Below are 27,926 nucleotides of genomic sequence, written 5' to 3' on the forward strand. Positions count from 1 at the left end.
TTTTAGTATCTTTAACATATGTTATAACGTTATTCGATAAATTAATGGTTCATTTGCAAGTTAGAGAAAGATATAATATATGAAAAATAGCTAAGTACACTTAAAATATATATAAATATATTCCTTACAATAATACAAGACAAGTAAACTCCATTTATGTTTTCATTTTTTCTTCAAATTATCATTTTGTTATTTGCAATTAAATTTTAAAGAGAGTATTCATATTTATATTTACATATTAACTAATAAACAAAAGTTATGAATAGTAATCAGGGGCATTTTTGACTTTTCATTTTTTTTTTTTAATTTTAACTAAATTTCATTTTTCCAACAATGCCCCCAACACTTTTTTGAAAAATTCAAATCGACCCCCTAAACATGGGGTAAAGTGTCAAATAACCATTTTTATAAAAAATCTTAAATAAACTCCACCCAAATATTCAACGGGTCATATCTTCTCGCTCGCAACGAGTTAAATTTTTTCGACACCATCGTTAAACTCGAAATAATTTTAGGAACACAATGTCACTAGCTATACGCAAAACGGACGCTTTTAAAAAATCGCTAAATATTTGTGGTACTTTTCATACACGTTGATTTTGGGTTAAATTTTTAAAGTCGACAATTCCATAGTGAAACACGGTGAACAGTACTATTCACGGTACTGTAGCAATTTTTCTTTTTTTTTTGTAACAGTTTTTTTCCCATTTTTTTTTCTTTTTTGGTTTCCTTTATATTTTTCTTCACCCGTAGCAAATATCTACTAGATAAAAAATATGAATAGTACCGATAGTTTCTTTATAATTAGCAGCAGCAAATATCTACTAGGCAAAAAATATGAATAGTACCGATTGTTTCCTTTATATTTTTCTCTACCCGTTGTAACAATTTTTTTTTATTTTTTATTTTTTGGTTTCCTTTATATTTTTCTCCACCCGCAGAGATGCACCTATATTGTTAATTTAAAATAACATTTAAATCTTTGACGGGTTATACATTTTAGTTCGACTCGAGTTGCGCTTCAACGACATCATCGTTAAACTAAACGCAATAAAATACATTGAAAACCGAACCCCCGGCGCGAAGCGAGGGTAAACAACTAGTTAAGCCTATATTTTTAGATATATTAATAAATTAATAATTAATAATTAATTAATAAAAAGATTGAAAGAAAGAAATCTGAAACAAAATGGACCAGGCCCGGTTGGGATGTCCAAGACTCCAAGCCCATAAACTGACCTAACTTAACGATTATTAAAGAAATTCAGATTTATAAAACTTTTACAAAATAATTTGTCAGTGTCTTCTTATAAAGAAAGAGTAACATAAGATGAAAGAGAGGAAATTGTAAATATAATTGTATTATAATTTACATGCTTCATCGTTTTGTAAGAAATTTGTTTGTAAAATATTTACCAACGTGCAGGTTTATTGTTGCAAAGAAGGCCTTAGAATTTAAGCATCTAACTTGTGGACAGTTGCACATGGCGCGCAAGGTGTTTGACAAAATGCCTATGAGAAATTGATTCCGATTACATTAAACCTTTTTCCCCTCAATCATCAAACAAAGCGTAGCAACTGAACCAAATCTACTACCTACATCTCTACTGATCTCAGTTTGATTTTATTAATCCAACACAGTGAACTGTACACATAAAAGTATATTTGAGATCGAGAGATGCTGAGGCGTATTCGTTCACTGTCAACGCTGATTTCATCGGCCAAACCGTCTCTGCTTAATCAGGTGCAAAAATCTCTTGAGTTTTCTTGCTTATTACAGTATATATTTATATGAATTGATTCAGTTTGTAAAACTGATTCTATCGTTGTTTGTATTATTCCTTTGATTAAAGTATTTCAATTTCGCTTATGCGATTTAATTTTGATTGATCAGTTATGACTAAAATATTAGATGTTGCTGATGTGGCAAAAGCTAGGTGCTATGAATGAGAAGTGTAGGAAATATAATTCACAGAAAATGGAACCTTAAATTGTATGTGGATGCTTCAATGTGGTACAAAACAAGGTTACATAGGACTCTTTAAATAGCACAAATTAAAGACTAACCACTACCCTACTAGTTAACTATTCGGCTACTTTATTCAGTCACTAACTACTACTAAAGTAATGCATTATATAAGTAAACAAAAACAGGCCACTAAAGAAAAATAACTAACCTAAAAAATATGCCCATGTTACACACCTCACGGACCGGGAAATGAACTTCGCCCTTAGGGATCTAAGCTTCATCAAATAACTTTATATGAAACTGAAACCGGAAAACAAATCTCCCGGTCCGGGAACCTTTTCTCGCGAACGGGACTTTATGCTCGCTAAATGCGAGCCACCTTCATGTGGTGTTTGCACTATAGTTTTAACACTCCCCCATAGTGCATACTCCCGATCAGTTATTTCTAACACCCCTTGAAAACTTGTTGGTTCCCCAATGCTGATTTTAAACAGTTGACTAGCTCATTAACTATTAAGTTAAGATCATTATTATTGTGGTTGTTAAATTATCATTATTTCGTGTGTGTACTGTGTGGTGTGGAGATTGCGAAACCAATAATGTGAGTGATCTGTAACTTACGTTGTATGACCAAGGAATTAGCTGCTTTCGCGTTGTTGCTATTGAATAAATTAGTTTGAGAATGAGGCTGTATTTCAAATAAAAGGAAATGTTCCTTTGTCAATTAAATGTTTTTGTTTGGGTGTATATGTGTATGTAAACTGTATGAGAAGATGTGATAGGCCGGCTTCAAATTTGGAAATGCTCAAACAATTGCTTTAGAGTCAGTTAATGACATATTAAAGCTGTTGATCAATAGGTTTGGTATTGCCATATCGGATTTATAAGAATCTAGATACATTTAGGGATTCACTACATTATATTCGTTTGTAGATCATTTAAAGGTAGATGAATTTGGTTTCGAACAGTCAAGCTCTTTTGACCATCATAAACAGGGCATTTAGGTATAAAACACTGCGAAATTTCATTTCTTCCCTTTTCAAGCTTCCATCTATACCTATACACCTATAGTTGTATCTTTTTTGACTGTATTGTATATATGTCTATTCCCTTTATGAAATTTATCATTCAGTTATTTGTGGCGTTTGACTTGGTTATAATGGTTTACAAGAACATATATATTGTGTAAAACATCATTCACGCCTATTTAATTTCACACTTATTGTTGCAATTGACAAAGGTGACATATGGATTGCATTTTCTGGAAGCATTCAGCACAGAGGCCCTAAAGCCGGTATGTAATTATGTGAATTCATATCTAAGCTTGTAATATACTCCGTAGATAAATCGTTAAGTTGATCTTGATTTTTTTTTTCCTCGTTGCATGGGAAATTATACGGAGCGTGAAAAACTCTCACTTGCTGACTAATTTGTTCTCATACTGCAAAATGTTCCATACATATAGAAAGTGATTCAAACAGAAATTACTAAACTTACCAGAGTTTTGTTTTGTTCTATTCTTTTCTCTATTTTTTTTTTATCTTTTTAATTGATTTAGTGTTCTGCTTCATTACACCATTTTCTTGTGCAATGTGGCAGTATTTGTCAAACATCGGAGCATTTTATTTTCAGACATTCGATATGTCTATTTAATCAATTTAACTTCTGTTTTTTATAAAGAAGATAGATCACTTATGTTGTGTTATTTCCACTTTGGATGTAGGCAGAGGCTGGAATACTGTCTAAGGCGAGGACCCCAACCGTTAACTTTGTATTAGGTAATACAAAGCACTTTTTAAACAACCTTAATAATGTTTGTTGTTAAATAATATGGCAGTTTCATATATTTTTTTTCTTCTTTCTCATGATTACGTTTATTTTGGGCATACCACATATATTAGGTTTTAATCTGATGTCACATTATATTGCTTAGTGCTTTCATGGTTATCCTTTTACCCCTTTATTCGATTCTTTTTCTAACCCGAAGATCCATAAGGAGGGGAAATAACTTTTTATATAAAATATAATACTTGTAGTGTTCAAGATGGCTATTGATTTGTATGTTTACCTTTGATATCTAATAATAGTGTTCTTATAGGTGGCCCTGGTGTTGGAAAAGGTACACAATGTACAAGGATTGCAGAGACTTATGGGTTCACACACCTAAGCGTAGGGGATTTGTTGAGAAAAGAAATCTCTTCCAGCAGTGAATATGGGTATCTATTTTAACTTCATGTCTTGTATCAGCTATATTATTCAATAAATTCACTCATTTATCAAACTAACACAACATGAAATCCTTTTAAAAACAAATTTCAACATTAAATGTTTCCATATAAATTGGGTTGAGATTGCTATCTCTAACTGAAACTCTCTTTGTTTGATGGCTGCACTAATTTATGCTTTCAGTGAAATGATTCTTGAGACAATTACAAAAGGAAAAATAGTTTCTTCTGAAGTGACTGTCAAATTGTTAAAACGTACAATTGAATCTAGCGAAACTGATAGATTCCTAATTGATGGTTTCCCAAGGAGTGAGGAGAACCGTGTGGCTTATGAACGAATCGTGAGTTCCATTCCTTGTTTTTTTATTTCTCTAATACCTGACATTAAGAATCAGTACATGAAATTCAGTTTACTGTTGTAGATTGGAATAGAACCGGAAGTTGTACTTTTCTTCGATTGCGATGAAGAGGAGATGCTGAAACGAGTTCTACATCGTAATCAGGTCTGCTTATATCCTTTTAATAATAAGTAAGCTGATGCTATTAAATTATAATATCTCAAATTCTCCTCCTCCTGAGATGTACAAATGTTTTGTTGTAGGGGAGAGTTGATGATAACATTAATACGACAATGGAACGTCTTAAAGTGTTTGAAGCTTATACTCTACCAGTAATTAGATACTACACTGGCAAAGGGAAACTTCACAAGGTTGGTTTTATTTCTTACTGATGACGTCATTGTTCCTATATGTGATGACACATCATTTATAAAGCCTATGACAAATGTATTTAAATATAGTGTTATCTGTATCATAGTTTTCTTAATAATGGATGATGCCATTCATGCAGATCAATGCCATAGGAACAGAAGATGAGATATTTGAACGAGTGCGTCCTATTTTTTCCACATAATCATATAGGTATGTTAAGTTGTTCTTATTTGTTGTTTTACTTTTACTGTAATGAATTTTAATTAAGCCATTAAAGTCGTTTTGTTTTTCTTTCAAGTAGTTACATTGTGAGTAATTCGTTTTTGCAGATAAATATGGTGGAAAAGAATGGCAAGCAGTATCGTTGGCAATTTCTTTGAGTTTGCATGTTTCCCATTTTTTAAGGTTGAACCTGCAAAAAAGCATACATGTTAGACCAGTATAATCACAACCAAACACCCATTGTCACAGATTTGTGTTTTTTCATCTGGTTTCGATAGCTATTATTATAGTCTTTGTCCTGCTAACTATATAGCCATTCTGTTGGAATTGAAAATGGACATTACAAAGATACAGGATATATGTAGATCTAGCTTTCAATGTGTTCCTTTACTCACGTAAGGTAAATCACGGCACAAAAATTCTCTTGTGCTTATTGGTGCTAGACAGAATAAATCGTTCGATGTGTAACGAACTTCGCTTGCTTATGTAATAATCGTTCAAAAGAAATTGATAATCTAAACTTGGAAAGTTGACTATCCAACATATTTTGAGTTAAGATACATATGGATGTGTTGGAAAGTTTATTTTAAAATGCATATCAATCGAATAAGATGGAAATTCGAAATCTATCTATTAAAATTGACCATATTATGTTTAATATGTACGTAACAAATAAGCCAACAAGTCACTGAGTTAAGGTGATTATCGATCAAAAGAAACGTTACGTCAGTAATCAGTTAGCTTGATACCTATTCGGTACTGAACACCCCCTTTTGTTTATGTTGTTCTGTTAAGGCACGTGTCATTGAAATTTACATCCTCAATATTTTATAGCTTCAACTTTATTAATTTTCAAATGGCTGTTATTAGTTTGCAGTGTCAAATCATCACCGCGATATGTTCCAAAAAACAACCAAACAAGAAACATTATCAACAAAAACATAATCAAATCACTAAATCGCCGTTTCTTAATTCATCACCACCAACGCAACTTATTATCCAACAAAAACAATTACCACAAACTAAGCTAGAAGCACTTTACAACGTTATCAATGAGGTCGAAACATCTATAAAAAAGGGTATAAAAATCGATGATCCCCATATATATTCATCTCTTCTTGAAACGTGTTTTCGTTTGAACGCCATAGAACAAGGTATTCGAATACATGGATTAATACCCGAAAAGCTTTTACGTACAAACGTCGGTGTTTCATCAAAGTTACTTAGACTGTACGCTACAAATGGGTACATTGAGGAAGCACACCAGGTGTTTGATTATATGTCTGAGAGAAATACTTATGCATTCGCCTGGAATTCACTTATTTCTGGTTATTCAGAATTGGGTATGTACGAGGATGCATTGGCATTATACTTTCAAATGATGGAAGAAGGTGTAAAACCCGATGAGTTTACCTTTCCTCGTGTTATTAAAGCTTGTGGCGGCATTGGGTTGATTCATGTTGGTCAAGAGATTCATCGTGAGATTGTTCGTTGTGGGTTTGGGAACGACGGGTTTGTCCTTAATGGATTAGTTGATATGTACGCGAAATGTGGTGATATTGTGAGGGCACGTAAAGTGTTTAATAAAATTGTGGAAAAAAATACAGTTTCGTGGAATTCGATGATTTCTGGTTATGTTAAACATGATCTAATGTTTGACGCTTTAGTCATTTTTCGACGTATGATATTAGGCGGATACGAGCCTGACTCGATTTCACTTTCAACTATTCTCACAGGTGGGATGGCGTTGAAACATGCAGACGAAATTCATTGTTGGGCCATTCGTAAAGGAATAGTATGGAGTATACCAATAGCTAATTCTTTAGTTTTCGTGTACTCTAGTCATGGTAGGTTGGATAGATCAAGATGGGTGTTCGACGAAATGCCTGAAAGAGACTTGGTTTCTTGGAACACTATAATTTCTGTACATCACAAACACTCGAATGCAATTCTATATTTCGAGCGTATGTTGAGTGCCAACGTTTCTCCTGACGCTATTACATTCGTCTCTGTATTAACTGCATGTGCTCATTTGATACTTATCAAAGATGGTGAAAGATTATTTTTGTTAATGACTGAAAAATATGGAATTATTCCGAGTATGGAGCATTTTGCGTGTTTAGTAAATCTTTATGGTAGGGCTGGATTGATTGTTGAAGCTCGCAACGTGATCACGGAGAAAATGAAATTTGAAGCTGGTCCAACGGTTTGGGGAGCATTATTACATGCTTGTTATGTTTATGGGAATGTAGAGATTGGAGTGATTGCTGCTGAAAAGCTATTCGAGTTGGAGCCTGATAACGATTACAATTTTAAGCTTTTGATGCAGATTTATACCAAAGCGGGTCGTGAGCAGGATGTTGAAAGAGTTAAAGTGATGATGGTCAGTAGAGGGTTCGACTTGTAGATGATATCAACGATTCGTTGTTGTGATGATTTATTTACGTTGGTGGCTATGTTTATAATCTCTTAACGTGTGATTGATAAATTGGATAGTAGCATGAAGCTCGTTTTATGGACGAAAACTCTTGCATAAGAGCTGGTAAACACATAAAAACAGTTGTGGTATGTAAACTTTTTCTAGTGTAGTTATAAATTGTATGTCATTCACAGTAACGTATGTGCTTATATTTCTTGTAAGAGATAATCTCCACCTAATAAGCCTTTAGAAACAGAGTAACAGCATCACTTTTGCAAGCTCAATTGGGATTTGCTGTATCAGTTAGATGTCAAATTTATATTGTTTCTGTTGATGCTAGCTATAAAGCTTGTTTTTATAATGTTAATACTTCATATATTTATATTGTTTTTTTATCTTCACCAAAAACCAGTACTTATAATTGTCGTTCACTTCCTATCCAAAGATCCAGCTACACCTTGAAGATCCAATAAGCACTGTAACAACCACTCAACTATAGCAAAATGATCCGTCTACAAGTTAAACATCCTTCCACCTTTAGTCATGATCAACGAACCTGTACGGCTCTTTTTAAGTTAGAACTAATCTTTATAAAATAAGCTTGACACATATATTTCCTTTATCTTTTAATACAATGACCACATATGGAGTAATAAATTTATCCTAAAATAAAGTGATAAATGTATCATTATGTGTAGAAGCCTTCATCACGTGAAGAAAGTAAAGTACAGTACTGGACGATGTTGAACAAAGTTTGTGTTTTGAGCCCAAAAGATGGACCAAGTAACAAGATTGGGGAATATATTCGAAAAATAAACTATAGGTTGTGTTTTAAGAGCAGTCTACTTTTCAAAAAAAAAAAAAAAAAGTCGTCATTGACACAGATACTCGGTGTCTAATTCACAGAGCCATCTTCAAAACATGTGCATAGTGTACAGTCCAACATGACCCAAAAATTTTAATGGCCCCAAAATTTTGAAATTGTCAATTAAAATTCATTTATTTATATAGCGTGCCAATATCATTGAGATAATAGTTGTAATTTGTAATTAGTAAGTTCACAAATCGTGAGTTTAAAAAATTAGTTTATACGTACCGAAAGAGTTAACGTTTTGGGAGTCGATTTTTGTTAATCAAACAGGACCTTCAAAATTAACAGGACGACCCTACTAATTCAGTATCTAAGTAGACATTGAATTAGACACCAAGGTAAAGTTGTGAAATTGTTAAATGTCTAATTTATTAATAATTACGGAGTATTATTAATTTTTATTTTATACCTTTTTACTTATATTTTTTATTTACGTTATTTTAAATAACAAAAATAAATTAAGAAAATTAAATTAAACTCCATTAATAAAAAAATACATTACTTAATTAAAAAAACATACAATACTTAAAAAAAACTAACAATTCTTTTTCAAGTATAGCTGTAATATTCCGCCACTGCTCCAACCACAACCAAAAACAATAAATAACGAAAAAAAATAGAGTAAAAAGTACTACGTAACCCTCTTTTTCAAAGTCGCTCGTTCGACGTTGAAGCTCGACGCCGACCTCCAACGCTGCTCCAACGCTGAAAGGGAGTCGGACGACGGTCGATTTCGGCGTCGGCAACCCCCGAGGCGAAAAATGGCTACGACTACAGTGCTCTTAACATTTTTTCAAAGTAATAAAAAATGGAAATGACTCATGTTTATCATCGATGATTTATGGGGGTAACTTCATTTGACTCCTTTTTAGACACAAACCTTAGATGCTTTACCTTTATATTTTACACTTTAGCGATAAAGTTATCCTTAATGTTTACAATTATTATTACTCCATTATCAACTTAGCAAAAATATTAAGTTGAGAATTTTTTTTAACGGCAACCTTAATACTTATAGTTGATGTACATGGAAGGATTATACATTGTTGGGCTGGGTGGTGGGAATTAGTGAGACCGTAATTAAAGTAATGTAAATAATAATCATGTTAAAAAAATCATGTTGGTTTATTTTGGCTAGTAGAAGATATGTTTATCCCACATTGGTGGGAGGAAGATGTGAGAGGTGAGTGACTTGGTTATATAAGAGGGGCTAAGTCTTCATTCCAAATTGCACCAATCAATACACTTTAAGTATTTGATTATTTCTTTCTTTCTTACCCTTGTTTGAGAGTTGTATTAGTTAAATATTTTGGAGAGTGTAGTTGGCTTAAGAGAGTCGTCTATATCATTGTAACAATTTGTGATATAGTGTATTTTCTCTCTTTGGGGGCCGGTGGTTTTTCTCCTGTTTTGGAGTTTCCACGTTAAATCTTGTGTTGTGTATTGTTTTTATTTCTTTACTATTATTGTTGGGCTGGATGGTGGGAATTAGTGAGACCGTAATTTTCCAACAACTGGTATCAGAGCGTCAGGTTTGACGGGGGTCTCGGTTATAGGAGTCGGAGTATGCTCTGTGGTTGCCACGGGAGTGGATCGTCCACATCAGAAACGAGTTCTATTGATCGTATAGGGTATCTGGTTAGACAATATTTTTTCTGATTCGTAGTAATAGTTGGATTTGTTAGTGGCCTAGTTGTGGATTTCCGATTTAAAGGGTCCTGGCTACCTGCTACATCTTTTGGCTATTCGAAACGTGAGCAAAATCAGAGAAAGTGTTGTTTATAGGATACGGATACGATGTCGAAGTTCAGTCCAATGAGGTTTGATGTTGAGAAATTTGATGGGATGATCAATTTTGGCTTATGGCAGGTTCAAGTCAAGGATGTGTTGATTCAGTCCGGGTTACACAAGGCATTGAAAGGTAAACCCACCTTTGTTCCCGGCAGTGATTCTAGCAGTAAGTTCGATGAAGAAGAATGGGATGATATGGATTTGAGGGCAGCAAGTGCGATTCGTTTGTGTCTTGCAAAGAACGTGCTTGCAAATGTGCACGGGTTATCAACGGCAAAGGAGCTTTGGGTTAAACTAGAGCAGTTGTACCAGGGCAATGGCATCTCAAATCGGTTGTGTCTTAAAGAACAATTTCATACTCTGCGTATGGATGGGGGTTCAAAGATTTCAGATCATCTATGTATTCTTAACTGTATTGTTTCAGAACTGGAGGCTATTGGAGTTAAAACGGATGATGAAGATAAAGCTTTGAGGTTGATATTATCTTTATCATCGTCTTATGAACACATGAAACCTATTTTGATGTATGGGAAGAAAACTCTGAAGTTTGAAGACGTTACTAGCAAGCTCCTATCCGAGGAGAAAAGACTGGAAGGTAACGGGGTCTCGTCATCAGGAGATACGATAGTGTTGTGTTCGGATAGGCAGAAGAGAAACTCTAGAAAGAATCTGACATGCTGAAAGTGCGGGAAGACTGGGCATGTAAGGGTTAATTGTCCAGGTGGAGCTAATCCGGCAAATGGCTCCAAAGACGCTAACATTGTCTCCGTTGTTACGGAGAGTGACGAATTCCTCTGAAGTCACGTCATCCTCATGGTGTGTCCGCGCCACCGTGGAAAGGGATGTTCGTTAGCGGTTCCACAATTACACATGGGCATTAGTTTGGCGTTGATGCAGGTTGTGTGGTGGAAACTGATGTTGTAGCTGATGGGACTTTCGGGAAAGCCAAACAGGGAAGTTGCACCATAAAGTTTCAGCTGGTTGTTCAACAACATGTGCCGAGGTGAAATGCTTGGAATGTGATATTCTAAGTGCTATACTCTTAATGGTGGAGTATGATAATTCTTGTTAAGAGTTATGATTGTCTGTGATGACAATGATTGTCGGTTTAGATAATGTTCGATGAAGATGCAAGTTTTGTCTCTTGGGAGATAATGTCAACGGCATGAAGACGAGGATCTTGAAGTTGTCGTCGAGGAAGCGTCTACATCGGTTATCCTTGCAATGTGGAAGCATGGTTATCTTCTTCTATCCAAAAGGTGGAGATTTGTTGGTTTATTTTGGCTAGTAGAAGATATGTTTATCCCACATTGGTGGGAGGAAGATGTGAGAGGTGAGTGATTTGGTTATATAAGAGGGGCTAAGTCTTCATTCCAAATTGCACCAATCAATACACTTTAAGTATTTGATTATTTCTTTCTTTCTTACCCTTGTTTGAGAGTTGTATTAGTTAAATATTTTGGAGAGTGTAGTTGGCTTAAGAGAGTCGTCTATATCATTGTAACAATTTGTGATATAGTGTATTTTCTCTCTTTGGGGGCCGGTGGTTTTTCTCCTGTTTTGGAGTTTCCACGTTAAATCTTGTGTTGTGTATTGTTTTTATTTCTTTACTATTATTGTTGGGCTGGGTGGTGGGAATTAGTGAGACCGTAATTTCCCAACATACATGACCATTACATATTTACTTAATAGTGGCAGTTAGTGAGTTGTACAATATTTTTATACACGTCGTCGTTAACGAGACAGGCAGACAGTTCAAGATATTCATCGTGAGATCGTTCGTTGTGGGTTTGGAAATGATGGGTTTCTCCTTAATGGATTAGTTGATATGTACGCGAAATGTGGTGATATTGTGAGGGCACGTAAAGTGTTTGATAAAATTGTGGAAAAAGATATAGTTTCGATGATTTCTGGTTATGTTTAACATGGTCTATCGTTTGACGCTTTAGTGATTTTTTGACGTATGATATTAGGCGGATAGAGCCTGACTCGATTTCAGTTTCAACTATTCTCACAGGTGGGATGGCGTTGAAACATGTGGCCGGAATTCATTGTTGGGCCATTCGTAAAGGAATAGAATGGAGTATACCGATCGCTAATTCTTTAATTGTCGTGTACTCTAGTCATGGTAGGTTAGATATATCAAGATGGGTGTTTGACAAAATGCTTGAAAGAGATTTGGTTTCTTGGAACATTATAATTCCTGTACATCATAAACACTCAAATGCAATTCTATATTTCGAGACTTATCAAAGATGGTGAAAGATTGTTTTTTGTTAATGACGGAAATATATGGAATTATACCGAGTATGGAGCATTTTGCATGTTTAGTGAATCTTTATGGTAGGGCTGGGTTGATTGTTGAAGCTTGCAATGTGATCACGGATAAAATGAAATTTGCAGCTGGTTCAACGGTTTGGGGAGCGTTGTTACATATTTGTTATGTTTATGGGAATGTAGAAATTGGGGAAATTGCTGCTGAAAAGATGTTCGAATTGGAACTTGATAACGATTTCAATTTTAAGCTTTTGATGCAGATTTATAACAAAGTGGGTCGTGAGCAGGATGTTGAAAGAGTTAAAGTGATGATGGTCAGTAGAGGGTTCGACTTGTAGATGATATCAATGAACTCGTCCTTTATAATTTGATTACGTTCATGGCCGTGTTTGTACCTCTTTTAACATATGATTGCTAATTATAGATAATTATGATATCAGCATGAAGCTAGTTCTATGATGAAAATTCTTTTATAAGAGATGATGAACACATAAAAACTGTTGCATGTAGTATACTAGTATGTATACCTCTTCTGGTATAGTTGTATTTTGTATGTCGTTCAAAGTAATGTATGTGCTTATACTTCTAATAAGCCTATGTATACCTTATGCATAGATGTCCAGTGTATAGGGTGTGCATGGTACGGGAAAAAACCGAAAAAATTGAGGACCGGATCGAACCGGACCGGAATCGAACCGGACCGAGGAGTTTCGGTACGGTCCATGGTCCTTAAATTTCATATTTTTCGGTCCACAGTACGGGACGGATCGAACCGGAAAAAATGGGAAACGGACCTGACCGAAATATTTACATTTTATCCATCTATAATTTAACAAATAGTCTCTACTATTATTGTCTTCTTATTGTATTTTTCATGTTGTGTTTACTAAACCGTCAAATAGAAAGAGTAACACTTTAAGATGATGTTTTCATTCGTCTTTTGTATGTTTGTATTGAGATCATTGATACACTTCTCCATTTCTCCATTTAGTGTGTGCTTCATTGTGTACTCTTTTAATATTATTTATACTAATAGTCGGGCTTTTTTTTTTTTAAAAGAAAACACATATAGGACGATATATATTTTGCACGTCAAATGAAAATATACGCTTTTGCTACCTCTCTTGAAAAGTAGATCGGCTGTAATCGCAATTTCAACAGTCAAGGATGAGTCTACTCAAGTGGGAGGGTTCTTTTCCGGGAACCGAACCGAAAATCATGGAACCGAACCGAAGTACCGAACCGAAATTATTTGGTACGGTTCTTGGTACGAATTTTTCATTAATTTGGGACTTGGAACGGAACGGAACCGAATTAGTTTGGGACGGACCGGTACCATGCACAGGCCTACCGGTGTATAGACAACCACTCGGTCTACGTACATTTTATGCTTCAGAAGAAGAAGGTGGTGGTCGAAAGAGGAGCGACCAAGGTTGATGATATAACATATTTATTTTATTTATTGTATGACATTATTATTGATGAGATTTCGCAAGGGGATGCTCATCAGCCGTGAAAGTCGGAGTCAATGTTGGTTCGAGAGTAATTGCACGATAATGCCCATGAGATTCTCGGACATGCTGATTAAATCAGCCAAGTTTTGAGTCAGATCAGCCCGACTACATGTACTTGATCGAACTAGGAGACGCTCCCGACGAGCTCTACATTGCATGGTCTGATGCTTATATGGTAAGTTACGGAGTACACAACAACAACAACAACAACAACAACAACAACAACAACAACAATACCCAATCCCGCACATGCGAGGTATGGGGGAGGTGAGATGTAGACAATCATTCCTCTACCCTAGAATAGAAGAGAAGTCGTTTCTCTAACCACGAGTTGAGAAAAAAAAAATTCTCCACCCACAGGAAGAGAAAGTCATCTCTTACTCTAGGGTAGAGAGATTGATTCCGTGAGGACCTCCGGCCAAAAAAATAAAAAAAGGTTTTAATAAATAAATAGAAAAGGAAAAGAGACGCCATAAAAATGGTAGAATCAAATTTTCATGGGTTTTAAAGTCTTCTGAAAATCAATTTAGGCTCTAAGCAGTCAAATCGCCACTAAGTTACGGAGTATATTATTATATAATTAATTGATTAATTGATAATTGATTTATATCCATAATCGTATTCAAGAACAATTTTAGTTTATATTCACTATTTTAACACTACGTAATTATTACATATTCTAATCCTGATTTTACTGTCGGCCTACGAGCATTATATACTAGGAGTATTTGTAGTGTTTATTGTTGAGGATGTTTTATGATTTGTTTGTATTGTTTGGACATTGGCCGGAGGTCCACTCGGAAGCAATCTCTCTATCCGTCGAATAGGGAGAGGGATGACTTTCTCTACTTTTGAGAGTGTTTCCACTCTGGGTGGAGAAATGACTTGTCTTTATTCTCGGATAGGGGAAGGATTGTCTACATCTCACCTCCCCCATACACCATCTATGTGGTATTGGGTTTTGTTGTTGTTGTTGTTGTTGTTGTTGTTGTTGTGTTGTTTGGACATTTATCATTGGATGAGTAATTTCCTTTTATTAGATCAATCTCAACCATGAAGCATTCATTAACACTTTCTCGGTGTGACGATCCGGAAATTTCTGATCAAATTTAAACTTAATCTTTATATGTTTCCGACACGATAGGCAAAGTTTGTAATGTTGAGTCTTAAAATTTTTGAACTGTTTAGATGATTCAGTTAACCTTTGACTATTCCCGACGATTCACGAACCTTTAAATTATAAAAAATGTATACATAAATGATTATATATGTGAATAATTATATATAATAAATTAGGTATATTAATAAACTATTTTTGTGATTTAAGACAACTTAAAATAACTAAAACTTGTTATTTTGAATATATAAGAGTATATTGAACACAAATGATTTTGAAAATAATTTGTCAATATTAACAAGGTATTAAATGTTATATTCTGAGTTTACTGTTTCAATATATATATATATAATTAATATATTTATTTACTTGGTATACAAAACATAATTAAATATGTAACAGTGGAAATATATATATATATATATATATATATATATATATATATATATATATATATATATATATATATATATATATATATATATATATATATATATATATATATGTATATATATATATGTATATATATATATATAATTATTGATTTTATACATTATAATATATAAAATGTATAGATATTAAAAATTCAAAATATGTTGTTATATATATCATGTAATTTTTGAATATTACAAGATTAATAAATTTTAATAATTATATGTAATTACAAGTTAAAGATATAGTTATTATACTAATAATACTATGACTACTTTCATTAATATTAAAATATGTATTATTAATTAATGTTTCTCAATATATAATATATAGATATAAAGTGTGATAATTATAAATTGTTATAGTATTATTACTACTATTATTATTATTAATATTATTATTATTATTTTCATTAATAATATTAGTAATATCATAATTCATATTATTATTATTATTAATACTATTGTTATAAATCTTATAGATATTATTATTAACAATATTATTATTATTATTATTATTATAAATATTATTTATTAATTATTACTGTTTATAATATTAAGAGTATTATTATAGTTATAATTATTAGTTAATAAGATTTATTATATTATATAGATAATATATGTAAAAATATAAAAAAAAGATATATATATATATATATATATATATATATATATATATATATATATATATACAAATACGTATTTGGAATCTGTATTATATAAAGATACGTATTATATACAAGTATATATGTAAATAATGTTAAATACAAAATATATACAAACAATTACGTATTATGTTCCAATCGTTTTCAAGCTGTGCTTAATTTTGTTTTGTGTCTCTAAATTTGTACAATCAAGATCATAATCACAGATACGCTTCCAAATTCAGTTTGATGTCTCTATCTTTTTACTGTATTTTTCTTCTTTTCTTCTGTTTCTGATTAATCCTTCCTGTCGAATCAATCGGCTATAAAACAATTAAATTGATGAATGTTAAATAAAATCATTCGACTATCCATCATCACTATCACGCATAACCACTTTCAGCTTCCATTAATTAAGGAATTAAACAGAAAATTCAAGAAAACCCGTCGATATCCCTGTTCTTGAGTCCAAATCACTATAGCTCGATTTCGTTTGAATTTTAAAAATGTAAAAGTGCAATTATGTTAGTTTTCCTCCAAACAAACTATCTGGAAACTTTCACTTTCCAATTCTTCCTATCGAATTTCAATTTTGGAGTCAAAGTGTTGATTTTAAAAATTCAAACAGCGTTCTTCAATTAAATTTGTGCTCAAGGTAATGTTTTCAGTTAAATTAATGATTGGGAAAGCTTTTAGGAGTAATTTGAAGCATAGTTTGTGTTATAATCGCTGTCTATAACTTCCTAGAAATCAAAAATCAAATTTATGTTCATCGTTTTTTTTTTTTTCGTTCAGCGACTATTTTCTTTATTTATTTATTTAAAAACTTTGACATCACAACTGGATTGTAATCAATTCTATTTCAGTTATTTATCATAAAACTAAACAATTGATTCAATAAAAATTTGAAATGGATTCTGGGTCGATTTATATTTGGAAGAAGGAAGTGGAAACAGAATAAACAAGTTTAAATATAAACGGGTGTCGTTTCAAATTAGATATGTAAGCACAGACGAATGGTTATGAGTGTTAGCGGTAAGCGGGAGGTTACGGGTTCGAGCTCGGTTGGGTGCATTTTTTTTAAGGGGCTTATTAAAGGTAGTTTTCTTTGTTTTTCAAATTTATTATTATTATGATTATTATTATTATTATTGTTATTATTACACTTATCATTATTGTTATTATTATTATTATTATCATTTAGTATTAGAACTATTATTATTATTAGTATTATTATTAGTAATATTAGTTATTATTGTTATTATTACTTATATAAGTATTAGTTACCAATTATTATTGTTATCATAACACTAGTTACAATTATAATTAATATTATTAATATTGTTATTACTAATATCATTATCAAAACAAGTATTATTATTTAAGTTGTATGATTATTAATATTATCATTATTAATATCAAAAACTACCTTTTAAACAGATAAATATTTTGTACATAAAATATACTTGTTACATATACTATAATTATATTAAGATTTCTCATAACTATATATATCAAACCTATTAATATTATTACAAACTATCGATTTTTAAATATAACATTAAACAATTATGTATATAAATATGAATATATTAATATAACTATATAAATATTAACCATTATGAATATATACACAAATTAAATATACATAATATCTAAATTAAGGATATAATAAATAAATGGGTTCAGTTACGATTATATGTTTTAATATATAAATACAAATGATATAGGTTCGTGAATCCTCGGCCAATCCTGCAATATTCGATGTCGTCATATGTATTTTTACTACAAAATACAATAAGTGAGTTTCATTTGCTCCCTTTTTAAATGCTTTTGCAATATATATTTTTGGGACTGAGAATACATGCGCTGCTTTTATAAATGTTTTACGAAATAGACACAAGTACTTGAAACTACATTGTATGGTTGGATTACTATACCGAATATCGCCCCTTCAAGTCTGGTAACCTAAGAATTAGGAAAATGGCCCATAATTGACGCGAATCCTAAAGATAGATCTATGGGCCTAACAAACCTCATTCTGGAATTTGGAATGCTTTAGTACTTCGATTTAAATGGTGATTGTGATTGCCAATATTATGGCATACTTGCGAGTATGCGGGGAATATTCTATATGCATTATGTTAATATCGGTTACCAGGTGTTCATCATACGAATGGATTTTATACACTTGCGAGTGTAATGATATTTATGAAAAATGAGGATCTTGTGGTCTATTATATTATTGGAAATGATTGTTTATGATAAACTAATGAACTCACCAACCTTTTGGTTGACACTTTAAAGCATGTTTATTCTCAGGTATGAAAGAAATCTTCCGCTGTGCATTTGCTCATTTTAGAGATATTACTTGGAGTCATTCATGGCATATTTCAAAAGACGTTGCATTCGAGTCGTTGAGTTTAACAAGATGTTATTAAGCCATTTATAGTTTGAATATATTATGAAATGGTATGAATGCCGTCAACTTTCGATGTAATGAAAGTTTGTCTTTTAAAAACGAATGCAATGTTTGTAAAATGTATCATATAGAGGTCAAGTACCTCGCGATGTAACCAAATGTAATGTATTCGTCCAGATGGATTAGGACGGGTCATTAAACTCTGCGCCACGTCAGCTTTCTCTCTCCTCATTCCTCACCATTTCTTCCCATAACACACAATTGTCAACCATGACATACTTTCTCAGTTTTTATTATTATTATTATTATTATTATTATTATTATTATTATTATTATTATTATTATTATTATTATTATTATTAATTATTAATGTAATATTATCCATACTCCATATTATTATTTAAATTGTGACGACCCGTAAATTTCCGACCAAATTTAAACCTAATCTTTATATGTTTCTGACACGATAATCAAAGTCTGTAATGTTGAGTCTCAAATTTTTTAAACTGTTTCATGTATTCAATTGACCTTCGGCTGTTTTCGACGATTCACGAACAACTATTTGTAAATAGATACGTGTGTATATATATAAATAATAATTAGAAGTATAAATTGAAATATTAAATGTTGTTGTTATGAAATATATAATAATTATTATTTATAAACATATCTATATATAAATAAAAGTATATTAAAAATAAATATTAAATAATTGTAATACTCGTTTGATGTTTCGATCGATATTAAACAAGTTAAAAACAAACTTATATGATTTTAAAATAAACGATGATCCGAAAATGAGTTCTATAGATTTTAGGCTTACTCAAAATGTATTTATGATCTAGTTATTAAATTTTAACACTTTTTATATTTTACCCAGAATTGAGTGGGACAATTGATGTAATTTTTATTTAACAAATTAAGGATCGAATTTTATAACATAATGACCAAAATAAATAAATATAGTTAATCTAAAATTTTGGGATTTTTTCGTATACTTTTATCCGTAATCAATTATCAACGAAGCGCGATATAACACTTCGTAGAAAAAGTGTCGGTAGAAATAGAAAAGGTTTAAGGCTGCTATTCTGCACAAATAATTACATTACTATTTGATTTTGCTGTTTACTTTATGGTGTACTAGAACCATATATCTATCTTATCTCTATCTTCAATATATATATATATATATATATATATATATATATATATATATATATATACACACACACACACACACACATATACTCTTATAGATATGAAGCAAAAACACAAACCACCTTCCTTATACCTTCACACGCCACCCTTCCAACCATCTTCTACCACCACCGGCTATGACCACTGTCCGCCACCACCACAGTCCACCTTTTATCCTCACCACCACCATCGAACATAAACAACTCACCACATCTTATTATGAAACCCATCACCATATATCACAAATACGGTTTGATTTCTTTTTACTGCTTGAGAAAGGCTCAAGCTTTCGGTTTCTGTCGTAATGAATTAGGAATGGTGATGATTCGATGATGAAGATGAGTGTTAATGACGAACCAAAAACTAATAAACACTCGTGAGATTTTCTTTGTAGGTATTCTATTACTACTACTTCCGCCTTTTTATTTCTACTATACGATTGTTGTTGCAACCACAAAACAAACCAACAATTATCACCATGATTAACAAGATCACTGCAAATGTTTAAACCATCAATCAATCGTCTGATATGCTGCTATACAATTTCTGTTTTAGACCAAAAACCCTACAACACCCATCACCTTATTTTTCTCTGCTAAACTTCGATCACCACCCACTTCATCTACGACACACCATTCATCCCCTCCATCGTGAGTCACCACCAAACCACCTGCATATATATATATATATATATATATATATATATATATATATATATATATATATATATATATTTTCTTTTCGTTTCTTCTTTTCTTAACAAGCTCCACCTTGTAAAACCACTCCATCATCACCACTTCTTAACCCAAAACACCTCATGATTCGATCAAGACCTTAACCATTCGAACTGCATCATTGTTTCTGTTCTTCCTGTTCGAAACCGTCACCTTTATTACTGCTCCTGCCGTAAATTCTTTGCTGTTTTGAAAAGGCAAACAAAGGTTATACGAACTAGCTTGATCTATATATTTTGATGACTTATATGGTACTCATTAGAACTATGGTCATCATGTATATGGTCACATATATTACGAGTATATATATATAAAAAAAAGAATAAAAGAGAAGCACCCACTAGTGGGAGTTGCTGTCAAGAGATGATTTGTTTCAATATGTTTGGCCACCTAATAATTATGTTAGTACAAAATTCAAAAGATGCAACTAGTGGAGTTATTATATTCTATATTTTTTTTCCGAGTTCCTATATTACCCAAACAGCCACGAAGGGAACAAAAGAGATAATGGACGCATGAACGAGGCCTTTTATTTTCTGATTGGACTGGTATGCTTGATTGGGCCGTGTTTTGTTGGGCTGTGTAAAGCTTGTTAGCTGGGCCATGATTTATTTCGGTTGGGCTGTTTGTAACATCCTCAATCCGGCCTAGATGTAAGATTACTAAAGTGCCCTTAAGTTAGTATTGTGTTATTTTATGCTTTTATTTTTATTTAATATTTATTATTATTTAATGATGTGGTTAGGACCAGTTTGTGACAAGGGTCACAGAACAGGTTTGTTTATTTAATTTGGACTTCGTTTGGGCTGCCAAATGATGTACGAAAGATATCAGATAACTGATAATTACCCGTGTGTCACACAGTGTGGGATTTTAACCCACTTAACATGACTAGTGCAGCTCATTTCTACATTCTTCCAGAAAATTCCCAAACACACCCGTTCTTCATCTCCCTCACCTACCAAACCCTAATCCTTGATTCTTGTTTTAGAGCTCAAATCATTTACATTTTCATGTTCCTTGTGATTTACTGATTCTATCAAGGTAAGAATCACAAGTTTTCATGCTTTAATCTTTGAGAAAATTGAGTTTTTGTGTTAGTTTTTACAAAGTGAGTAATTTGGGTCAAAGTGGTTAAATTTGATGTTGTTTGAGTCCAAATCTTGTGGGTTTATGTTTCTTAATGTATAGTGTCTTCGATTTGGTCAGTTTTGAGGTCATAAGCGAGCTCTAGAGCAAGAATTGGTCGATTTTGGGTGAAACCCGTCACTTTGTCTTCAGCTTCTGCAGATGAACACGGTCGGCCGAGTGTCTCCTGACACTCGACCGACTGACTCGACCATCGACCGAGTGTGTATGACCCACGTCCGAGTGTGTCTGCGAGAGACCATCGACCGAGTGACTAGACACTCGGCCGAGTGAGTGTAGACAGTCGGCCGACTATCTCTGATAGTCGACGTAGTGTCTTGGGCAGTGAATATTTTACCAAGTGTTGATTTTTAGTCGTTATGCTGCCCGTTTGTATTTTGATGTTTTTGATGTAAATTTTGAAAGTGCAGAAGTGTTAAGGAGAAAAATTTTAGCGGACAGTTTTTCTGACAAGAATTTTTATATTGTGTTATTTAGTGTTAACGGACATAAACTAACTTGTGGATATGTATTTCTCAGGAGAAAAGGAGAAAGAGAAGGTTCAGTGTGTAGCGACCCCGACAAATTTGTCATTTGACGGCGCCGACTACTTAGGTCCCGTTACGTGGTCATAAGTCTTTAAAATAACGTTTGACCAAAATATGTCGCATTCATTGCAAAAGTAAAGAGTGTTCCCTAGTTTACAAGAATTGTTCATCCAAAAGTTACGTTACAAAGTTACAAGTACAAATGAAACCTATGCGACACAATTTAAAAGTAGCCAAAAGATGCTCCATGTATGCATAAATACTCGACATCCAAAGCAAGTAACAAAATAATGAGCGGAAGCATGTATCATGTATCGTTCAAGGACCTGAGAAAAACATAGAAATCTGTCAACGAAAACGTTGGTGAAATCATAGGTTTAAGTAAGTAAGTACAAGCGAACCACAAGATTTGCATCAATGAAATAATAGTAATACATTCCAAAAGTTTGTTTCACGAGCACCCAATTATCAATGCTTAACATTTCTCCCATTGAACCCCATCACTTAGTGCTAGAACATACACTGTTTCTCGAAAATATATTTCATTTGTAAACGGTAGCGAACCGTTTGAATGAGGGTTTGTCAAACCCATATGGATCCATACAACATAAGTTCTCGCTTACACCCGGCAAGTGTAACTAATGATAATCGAATTGAGGATTTTGTTCTAAACTCGTATGTAGAATGTTTGTTTTCCTGTACTTGTGTTCACTTAGTAAAGAAATGTTTATGTTTTCTCATCCCAAATGTAAGTTCAAAAAGAGTAAAAGTGGGACTATGATCTCACCTTGAGTGCACGAGTAGTAAAGTACTTCAACAAGTAAACGTGTGCAAAGAACAATGCTAGTCTTGACCTAAACAATAGGTTGTATCAATAACGGTAAACACGATAGGTCAAAGATGTTCAATTAGTCCTATGGCTCGTTAAGACTCGATCATAATAGCATGTGAATCAAATTGTCATGTTCCATGCAAGGTACAAGTATAAAAACATGTTAGAACGATTGCACAAATATTTGGTTAAGTTTGATTAAAAGTCAACTTGGTCGGGTCAAAGTCAACGAAAAAGTCAACACGTTCGGGTCGGGTCCCAAACTATTTTTCTAAGCTTAGAAGTCATATATGAGCATGTTGGCCAAATTACATGTTAATCGGAGGTGCGTAGCATAGCAAACATTTTTCGAAATTTGACAAAGTAGGTCAGAACCCAAACACGGCTATTGCCGCGCCGCAGCCAGAGGTGTCGCGCCGCGACATTAGGCGTGGCCTGGTACCTGGTCAGTTTCAAAAGTTCAAGTCTTGATCCAAAATTCAATTTAGCACAAAACGCAAACCGTAAACACTTAGAATACGCATCTTATATCATTGGAAAGCTCTTTTGACAAGGAATACAATTAACTACCTTTCACAAGCAAAAACATCAATTACAATAACCGAAAACTCGTCAATTGATCAAGAAGGGTTTATTTTCAAAGTTTCAAGTTCGTAAAACGTATTTTATGATTCGGGAATCCAATTTACACATACGATATGCCGTTCCGATGGTAATTAAGCATACAATGCATCTAAACACTTACTAACAACATTAACAAGCATTCAATGCATCAAAAGTTCATTTCAAAGTCTATCAAACCCTAACCAAAATTCACAAAAATCAATAATCATGTGTTTGAAGTTTTCTTAATCAACCTACGCATCAAAACGAAGCTAGTGATACTAGTAACACAATTAAAACATGAACTTTAACAATCAAACAACTTTTAATCATCCAAAATCAAAGATTAAGCTAACCCACTTCAAAAGTTCAAACTAGTTACTCAAATCAACAAATCGAGCAAACAAAACATATATTCATGCTAGACACGAGCCATAGACACTAACTAACACAATTTCAAGTCAAAAACACGAATTTAGAGAAATCTAGAGTTTTAGAAATGTTACCCAAACGAGATGAAGTTGGTATCAAATTGTAGAGGATGAAGAGAGGATTCCAAATATGTAATTTGTTTTGTTGTAAGCTTCCTAGATCGAATTTAGATGATGAATGATTGAATTGGGTGTTTGTGTGTGTGTTCTTGCTAGAGGGAAAGAGAGAGAGGTGGAGATGGTTGAATGGTGGTGATTGGGGTGGACTAGGTGACCTAGTCAACTAGTTTGCCCCGTGTCAATTTTAGTCCCTCGAGTTTGTAGTCGGGTGCGAAAATTATCTAAACGGAATATTTTAAAACGCGTATTAACGGAGGATGTTAAAATCCAATAACGGAAAAAAAAAATTAAGAATGTTAGCTAACGGAGGATACGAATTTAGTTACGAAGGATATTTTTAAAATAAAAAGACGGGCGTTAAAATAATTTAACGGAAAAATGCGGGATGTTACATTACCCACACCTTAAAAGAAATTTCGTCCCGAAATTTAGTTGGAAGTAATAGTCGATGTCTCTTCCTTGAGACCTTGCATTGTCAATGCTATGAATAAGTGAAGATACGTCCTTGGGCATTCCCACGAATTTGGACAGTCGGGGTTTTATGTTGTATTAAGGCTTGGTTTTACGATCCACAATTTCAACCGGTCTTTCTACGAAGAGGAGTTGTCATCAATAGTAAGTTTATCTAGAAGGATAGCACGTTCCTGTTCCGCAGGACACGTATCTAAGTTTGTTACATGGAACGTAAGGTAAACGGAAACTTAATTGAGTCGGAAGTTCTAAACGGTAGGAAGCGGTTCCAATACGCCCCAAGATTTCAAAAGGATCAATATTGCGGATATAATTTCCTCGATTTCCCGAAATGGATTACACCTTTCCAAGGTGTGGTTTTCAATATTACACGGTTACTGACTTTAAATTTGAGAGATTTTCATCTAACATTGGTATAACTCATTTGGCGACCACGGGCCGTCTTGAGCCCTTCTCGGACTTGAACTATCTCAAAGGTTGTTTCTTGAATGATTTCAGATCTGATGATTTTCTTGTCACCTACTTCGGTCCAACGAATAGGAGAACAACATTTGTGGTTATATAAAGTTTCGAAAAGAGCGCGTTAACACGCGAGTGGTAACTACTGTTGTAAGAGGGATCAACTAAAGGCGACAATACAAATTTGTAACATGTCTTTCCAAGATGTGAAACGTACGTTTGTTTGGTCCGTTGATTGTGGATGATACACAGCATTCATGTTTAAACGTGTCCCTACAGTTCCTTGTAAGGCATCCCGAATTTAGAAGTGAGACGAGTATCCCGATCTGAAATTTTAATGGAGATGGTACGCCGTGCCGAGCTAGAATTTTTTTTAATACACGTTTGAACAGGTTTCGTTTCTCAAGAGGTCCGCACCGCGGAAGATCCATCGGTTCCCGAAAGTGGTTGTTAGGACTATTCACCATCGTGGCGAATACTAATATAATGTGAAGAGTTTTTCTCTCCATTGAGAAGTTTTTATAAAAAGTTTCCTTACACGGAAAATGCGAGCAATAAGACAGGAGTGAAATGAGAACTTAGAATAGGATGAGTTCACACCTTGAGGTAACCATGTCGCGCACTTAGTGGTCGAATGTTGAGGCTTGGTGGGATAACGAGATAGTACACGTAGTTATATGATAAGTCAAAGAAGAGTGAAGCATCCTTGGATTGGGTGTTATCTTAAGTTCCAGTAATATCAGGCGGAAAATGGTGAAATAACAGGGCTATGTAACGTGGCACGTGTTGATGAGAAGGTTGATCGGGTCCATGATTAAGTATTCAAATTTATCGAGCAAATTAACGAATTTCAGTTCCCTTGATTTCGAGTCGAGAGAGTATGTCTTTCGGGCGTTCAAGTAGAAATATTTCCATATTTGAGTTCCAGTGTGCTAAACGAATTTAGCTAGTAAGGTTTGTGTGAAAGATCATGTTCAAAGTTCAGACACGGAGAGGTTTAAATTTTTCCCTCAGTGAGTTAATGAGTTTAAAGGTCGTGCAACACGAGAAAAGTCAGAAATGAATCTTCAGTGATAACCGGCGAGATCTAAGATTTTACGAATACAAGTCTGAGTCGTGAGGGTTTCCCGATTACGTGTGGTTCCGATTGAGAGATGTATTGAGATACTTTGACCACTAACAACATGGTCTAAAAATTGAACTTCGTTTAACCAAAATTCTCACTTGGAGAATTCGGTATAGAGTTGCTCTTTTCTCAAGTGTTCGAGCGTAAGTCGGAGACATTGTTCGTTTTCTTCTTCGCTTGAATAGGTTTAGAACATCAATTATAAGTACGGTAACGATTTGTCTAAATAAGTTTGCACACGCGGCTCCGGAGGTTTATGAATACAGACGGAGCCTTAGATTAATTGAACGGTACTAAGAGAGATTTACAACTATCGTAGCGAGTTCAGAAAATGGTTTAGGAGACATCGTCTCCCTCAACCCTCAATTGATGATAACAAGGATGGAGATCGATTTGGTATACACACGAGATCCTCGTACTTGATCAAGAGGTCATTGATACGGGGAAAAAGAATATCGGTTCTTAACCGGAAATTATTTAGTTCACAATAATCTATACAAGACGATAGGGAAACATTTCTTCTTAACGAATAGGTTTTGAGCTCCTCAACTCTATAGGTGTTAAGTCAAAATTCAAATTATTCACCCAATAAGTTTAACGCACATCCTCCGATATAAATTTGGTGGCACACAATAGTTTTTCGTGGGTCACTTGAATGGCCTAAGCAATATCTAGGGGGAGTGGTGGAGTGCAAGGAGTACGAGTCAAAGTCTTGGTTATAAAACGTCTAACGATAACCGAATCGAATAAGTATGAAATATGCGGGTTGTTGTGAAGAAACGTACCCGTGACTAGTCCATCGTCGTCTCGGGCATCCTAGGTGTCGATGTTGAAAGTTCAACGGCGGGCATTGGGGTTGGCTTTCTTCTTTGGGCACGCATTCCTATAATGACCCGGTTGGCCACATTCGAAACAAACAACCGCCCTTGGCGCATTGGGCGTCTTTTGAGCGACGGTAATGGTACTTTTACAAATATGGGCCACATGGCCACTTCTTTGACACCTGATGCAAAATGGTTTGCCACATTCACCCAAATGATGTTTGCGACATTCGTTACAGTAGGGCAGGTTTCCGGCATACCCTTTCTTGCTGTCGGAGGTGAAGGACTTCTTGGTGAGGTTGTTGTTGTAGTTGCTCGATGGAGAGGCTTCCCATTTTCTTTTGTTGTTACCCGGTTGGTCCTCGGCCGTAGGTGTCGGTGCTTCAATTTCATTCACCGTTTTTATAGATTGGCGGGCCATCGTTAAAGCCTCTTGTAGGTTGGCGGGTTTGGATGACATTAACCCGTGTTGAACGCTCTTCGGGAGGCCATCCATGTAAAGTTCGACTCTTAGGGATTCGGGAGTCATGAGATTTGGACACATTAAGACTAGTTCGGTAAACCGTTGATTATAAGCTTCGAGGTCATTCCCGACCGTTTTTAAATTCCTTAGACCCTGTTCGAGCCTTCGAGTCTCGTCGCGCGGGAAGTATTCGGTGATCATTCTTTCTCTTAATTCGGTCCAAGAGAGTGTAAGCCTCATCGATACCCACTGATTGTACATACGTGTTCCACCATGAGAGAGCAACACCGGTGAAAGTGAGGGTGGAAAACTTGACCTTATCTTGGTCCTGACAACCGCTTATGTTAAAAACGGCTTCCGTTTGTTCGAACCATCGGGTGA

General features: G+C 34.1%; 2 protein-coding genes and 1 pseudogene across 2 annotated transcripts; all 3 read left to right on the forward strand.

The window, feature by feature from the left end:
* The first annotated feature begins 1,306 nt into the window (after positions 1 to 1,306).
* Positions 1,307 to 5,398, forward strand: LOC139895681 (UMP-CMP kinase). Its single transcript, XM_071878213.1, has 10 exons — positions 1,307 to 1,347; positions 1,427 to 1,744; positions 3,210 to 3,263; positions 3,693 to 3,747; positions 4,068 to 4,185; positions 4,379 to 4,535; positions 4,617 to 4,697; positions 4,796 to 4,903; positions 5,044 to 5,114; positions 5,234 to 5,398. Exons 2-9 carry the CDS (start codon positions 1,679 to 1,681, stop codon positions 5,104 to 5,106), a joined length of 702 nt encoding a protein of 233 aa, XP_071734314.1. The 5' UTR covers positions 1,307 to 1,347; positions 1,427 to 1,678; the 3' UTR covers positions 5,107 to 5,114; positions 5,234 to 5,398.
* Positions 5,399 to 5,866: 468 nt separating this feature from the next.
* LOC139895682 (pentatricopeptide repeat-containing protein At4g25270, chloroplastic) lies at positions 5,867 to 7,846 on the forward strand. Its single transcript, XM_071878214.1, has one exon. It carries the CDS (start codon positions 5,983 to 5,985, stop codon positions 7,531 to 7,533), a length of 1,551 nt encoding a protein of 516 aa, XP_071734315.1. The 5' UTR covers positions 5,867 to 5,982; the 3' UTR covers positions 7,534 to 7,846.
* A 343-nt stretch (positions 7,847 to 8,189) lies between these two features.
* Positions 8,190 to 13,033, forward strand: LOC139897401 (pentatricopeptide repeat-containing protein At4g25270, chloroplastic-like; annotated as a pseudogene).
* The last annotated feature ends 14,893 nt before the right edge of the window (positions 13,034 to 27,926 follow it).

Source organism: Rutidosis leptorrhynchoides, chromosome 3 (assembly GCF_046630445.1).
Source record: "Rutidosis leptorrhynchoides isolate AG116_Rl617_1_P2 chromosome 3, CSIRO_AGI_Rlap_v1, whole genome shotgun sequence".
In the NCBI taxonomy this organism is placed as follows: domain Eukaryota; kingdom Viridiplantae; phylum Streptophyta; class Magnoliopsida; order Asterales; family Asteraceae; genus Rutidosis; species Rutidosis leptorrhynchoides.

Bases quoted from the DNA above. Each gene is read 5' to 3' on its own strand.
- LOC139895681 (XM_071878213.1), top strand. From the start codon at position 1,679: ATGCTGAGGCGTATTCGTTCACTGTCAACGCTGATTTCATCGGCCAAA. The intron at 3,264-3,692 runs GTATGTAATTAT...CTTTGGATGTAG, and splicing joins GCACAGAGGCCCTAAAGCCG to GCAGAGGCTGGAATACTGTC. The intron at 4,698-4,795 runs GTCTGCTTATAT...GTTTTGTTGTAG, and splicing joins GAGTTCTACATCGTAATCAG to GGGAGAGTTGATGATAACAT.
- LOC139895682 (XM_071878214.1), top strand. From the start codon at position 5,983: ATGGCTGTTATTAGTTTGCAGTGTCAAATCATCACCGCGATATGTTCC.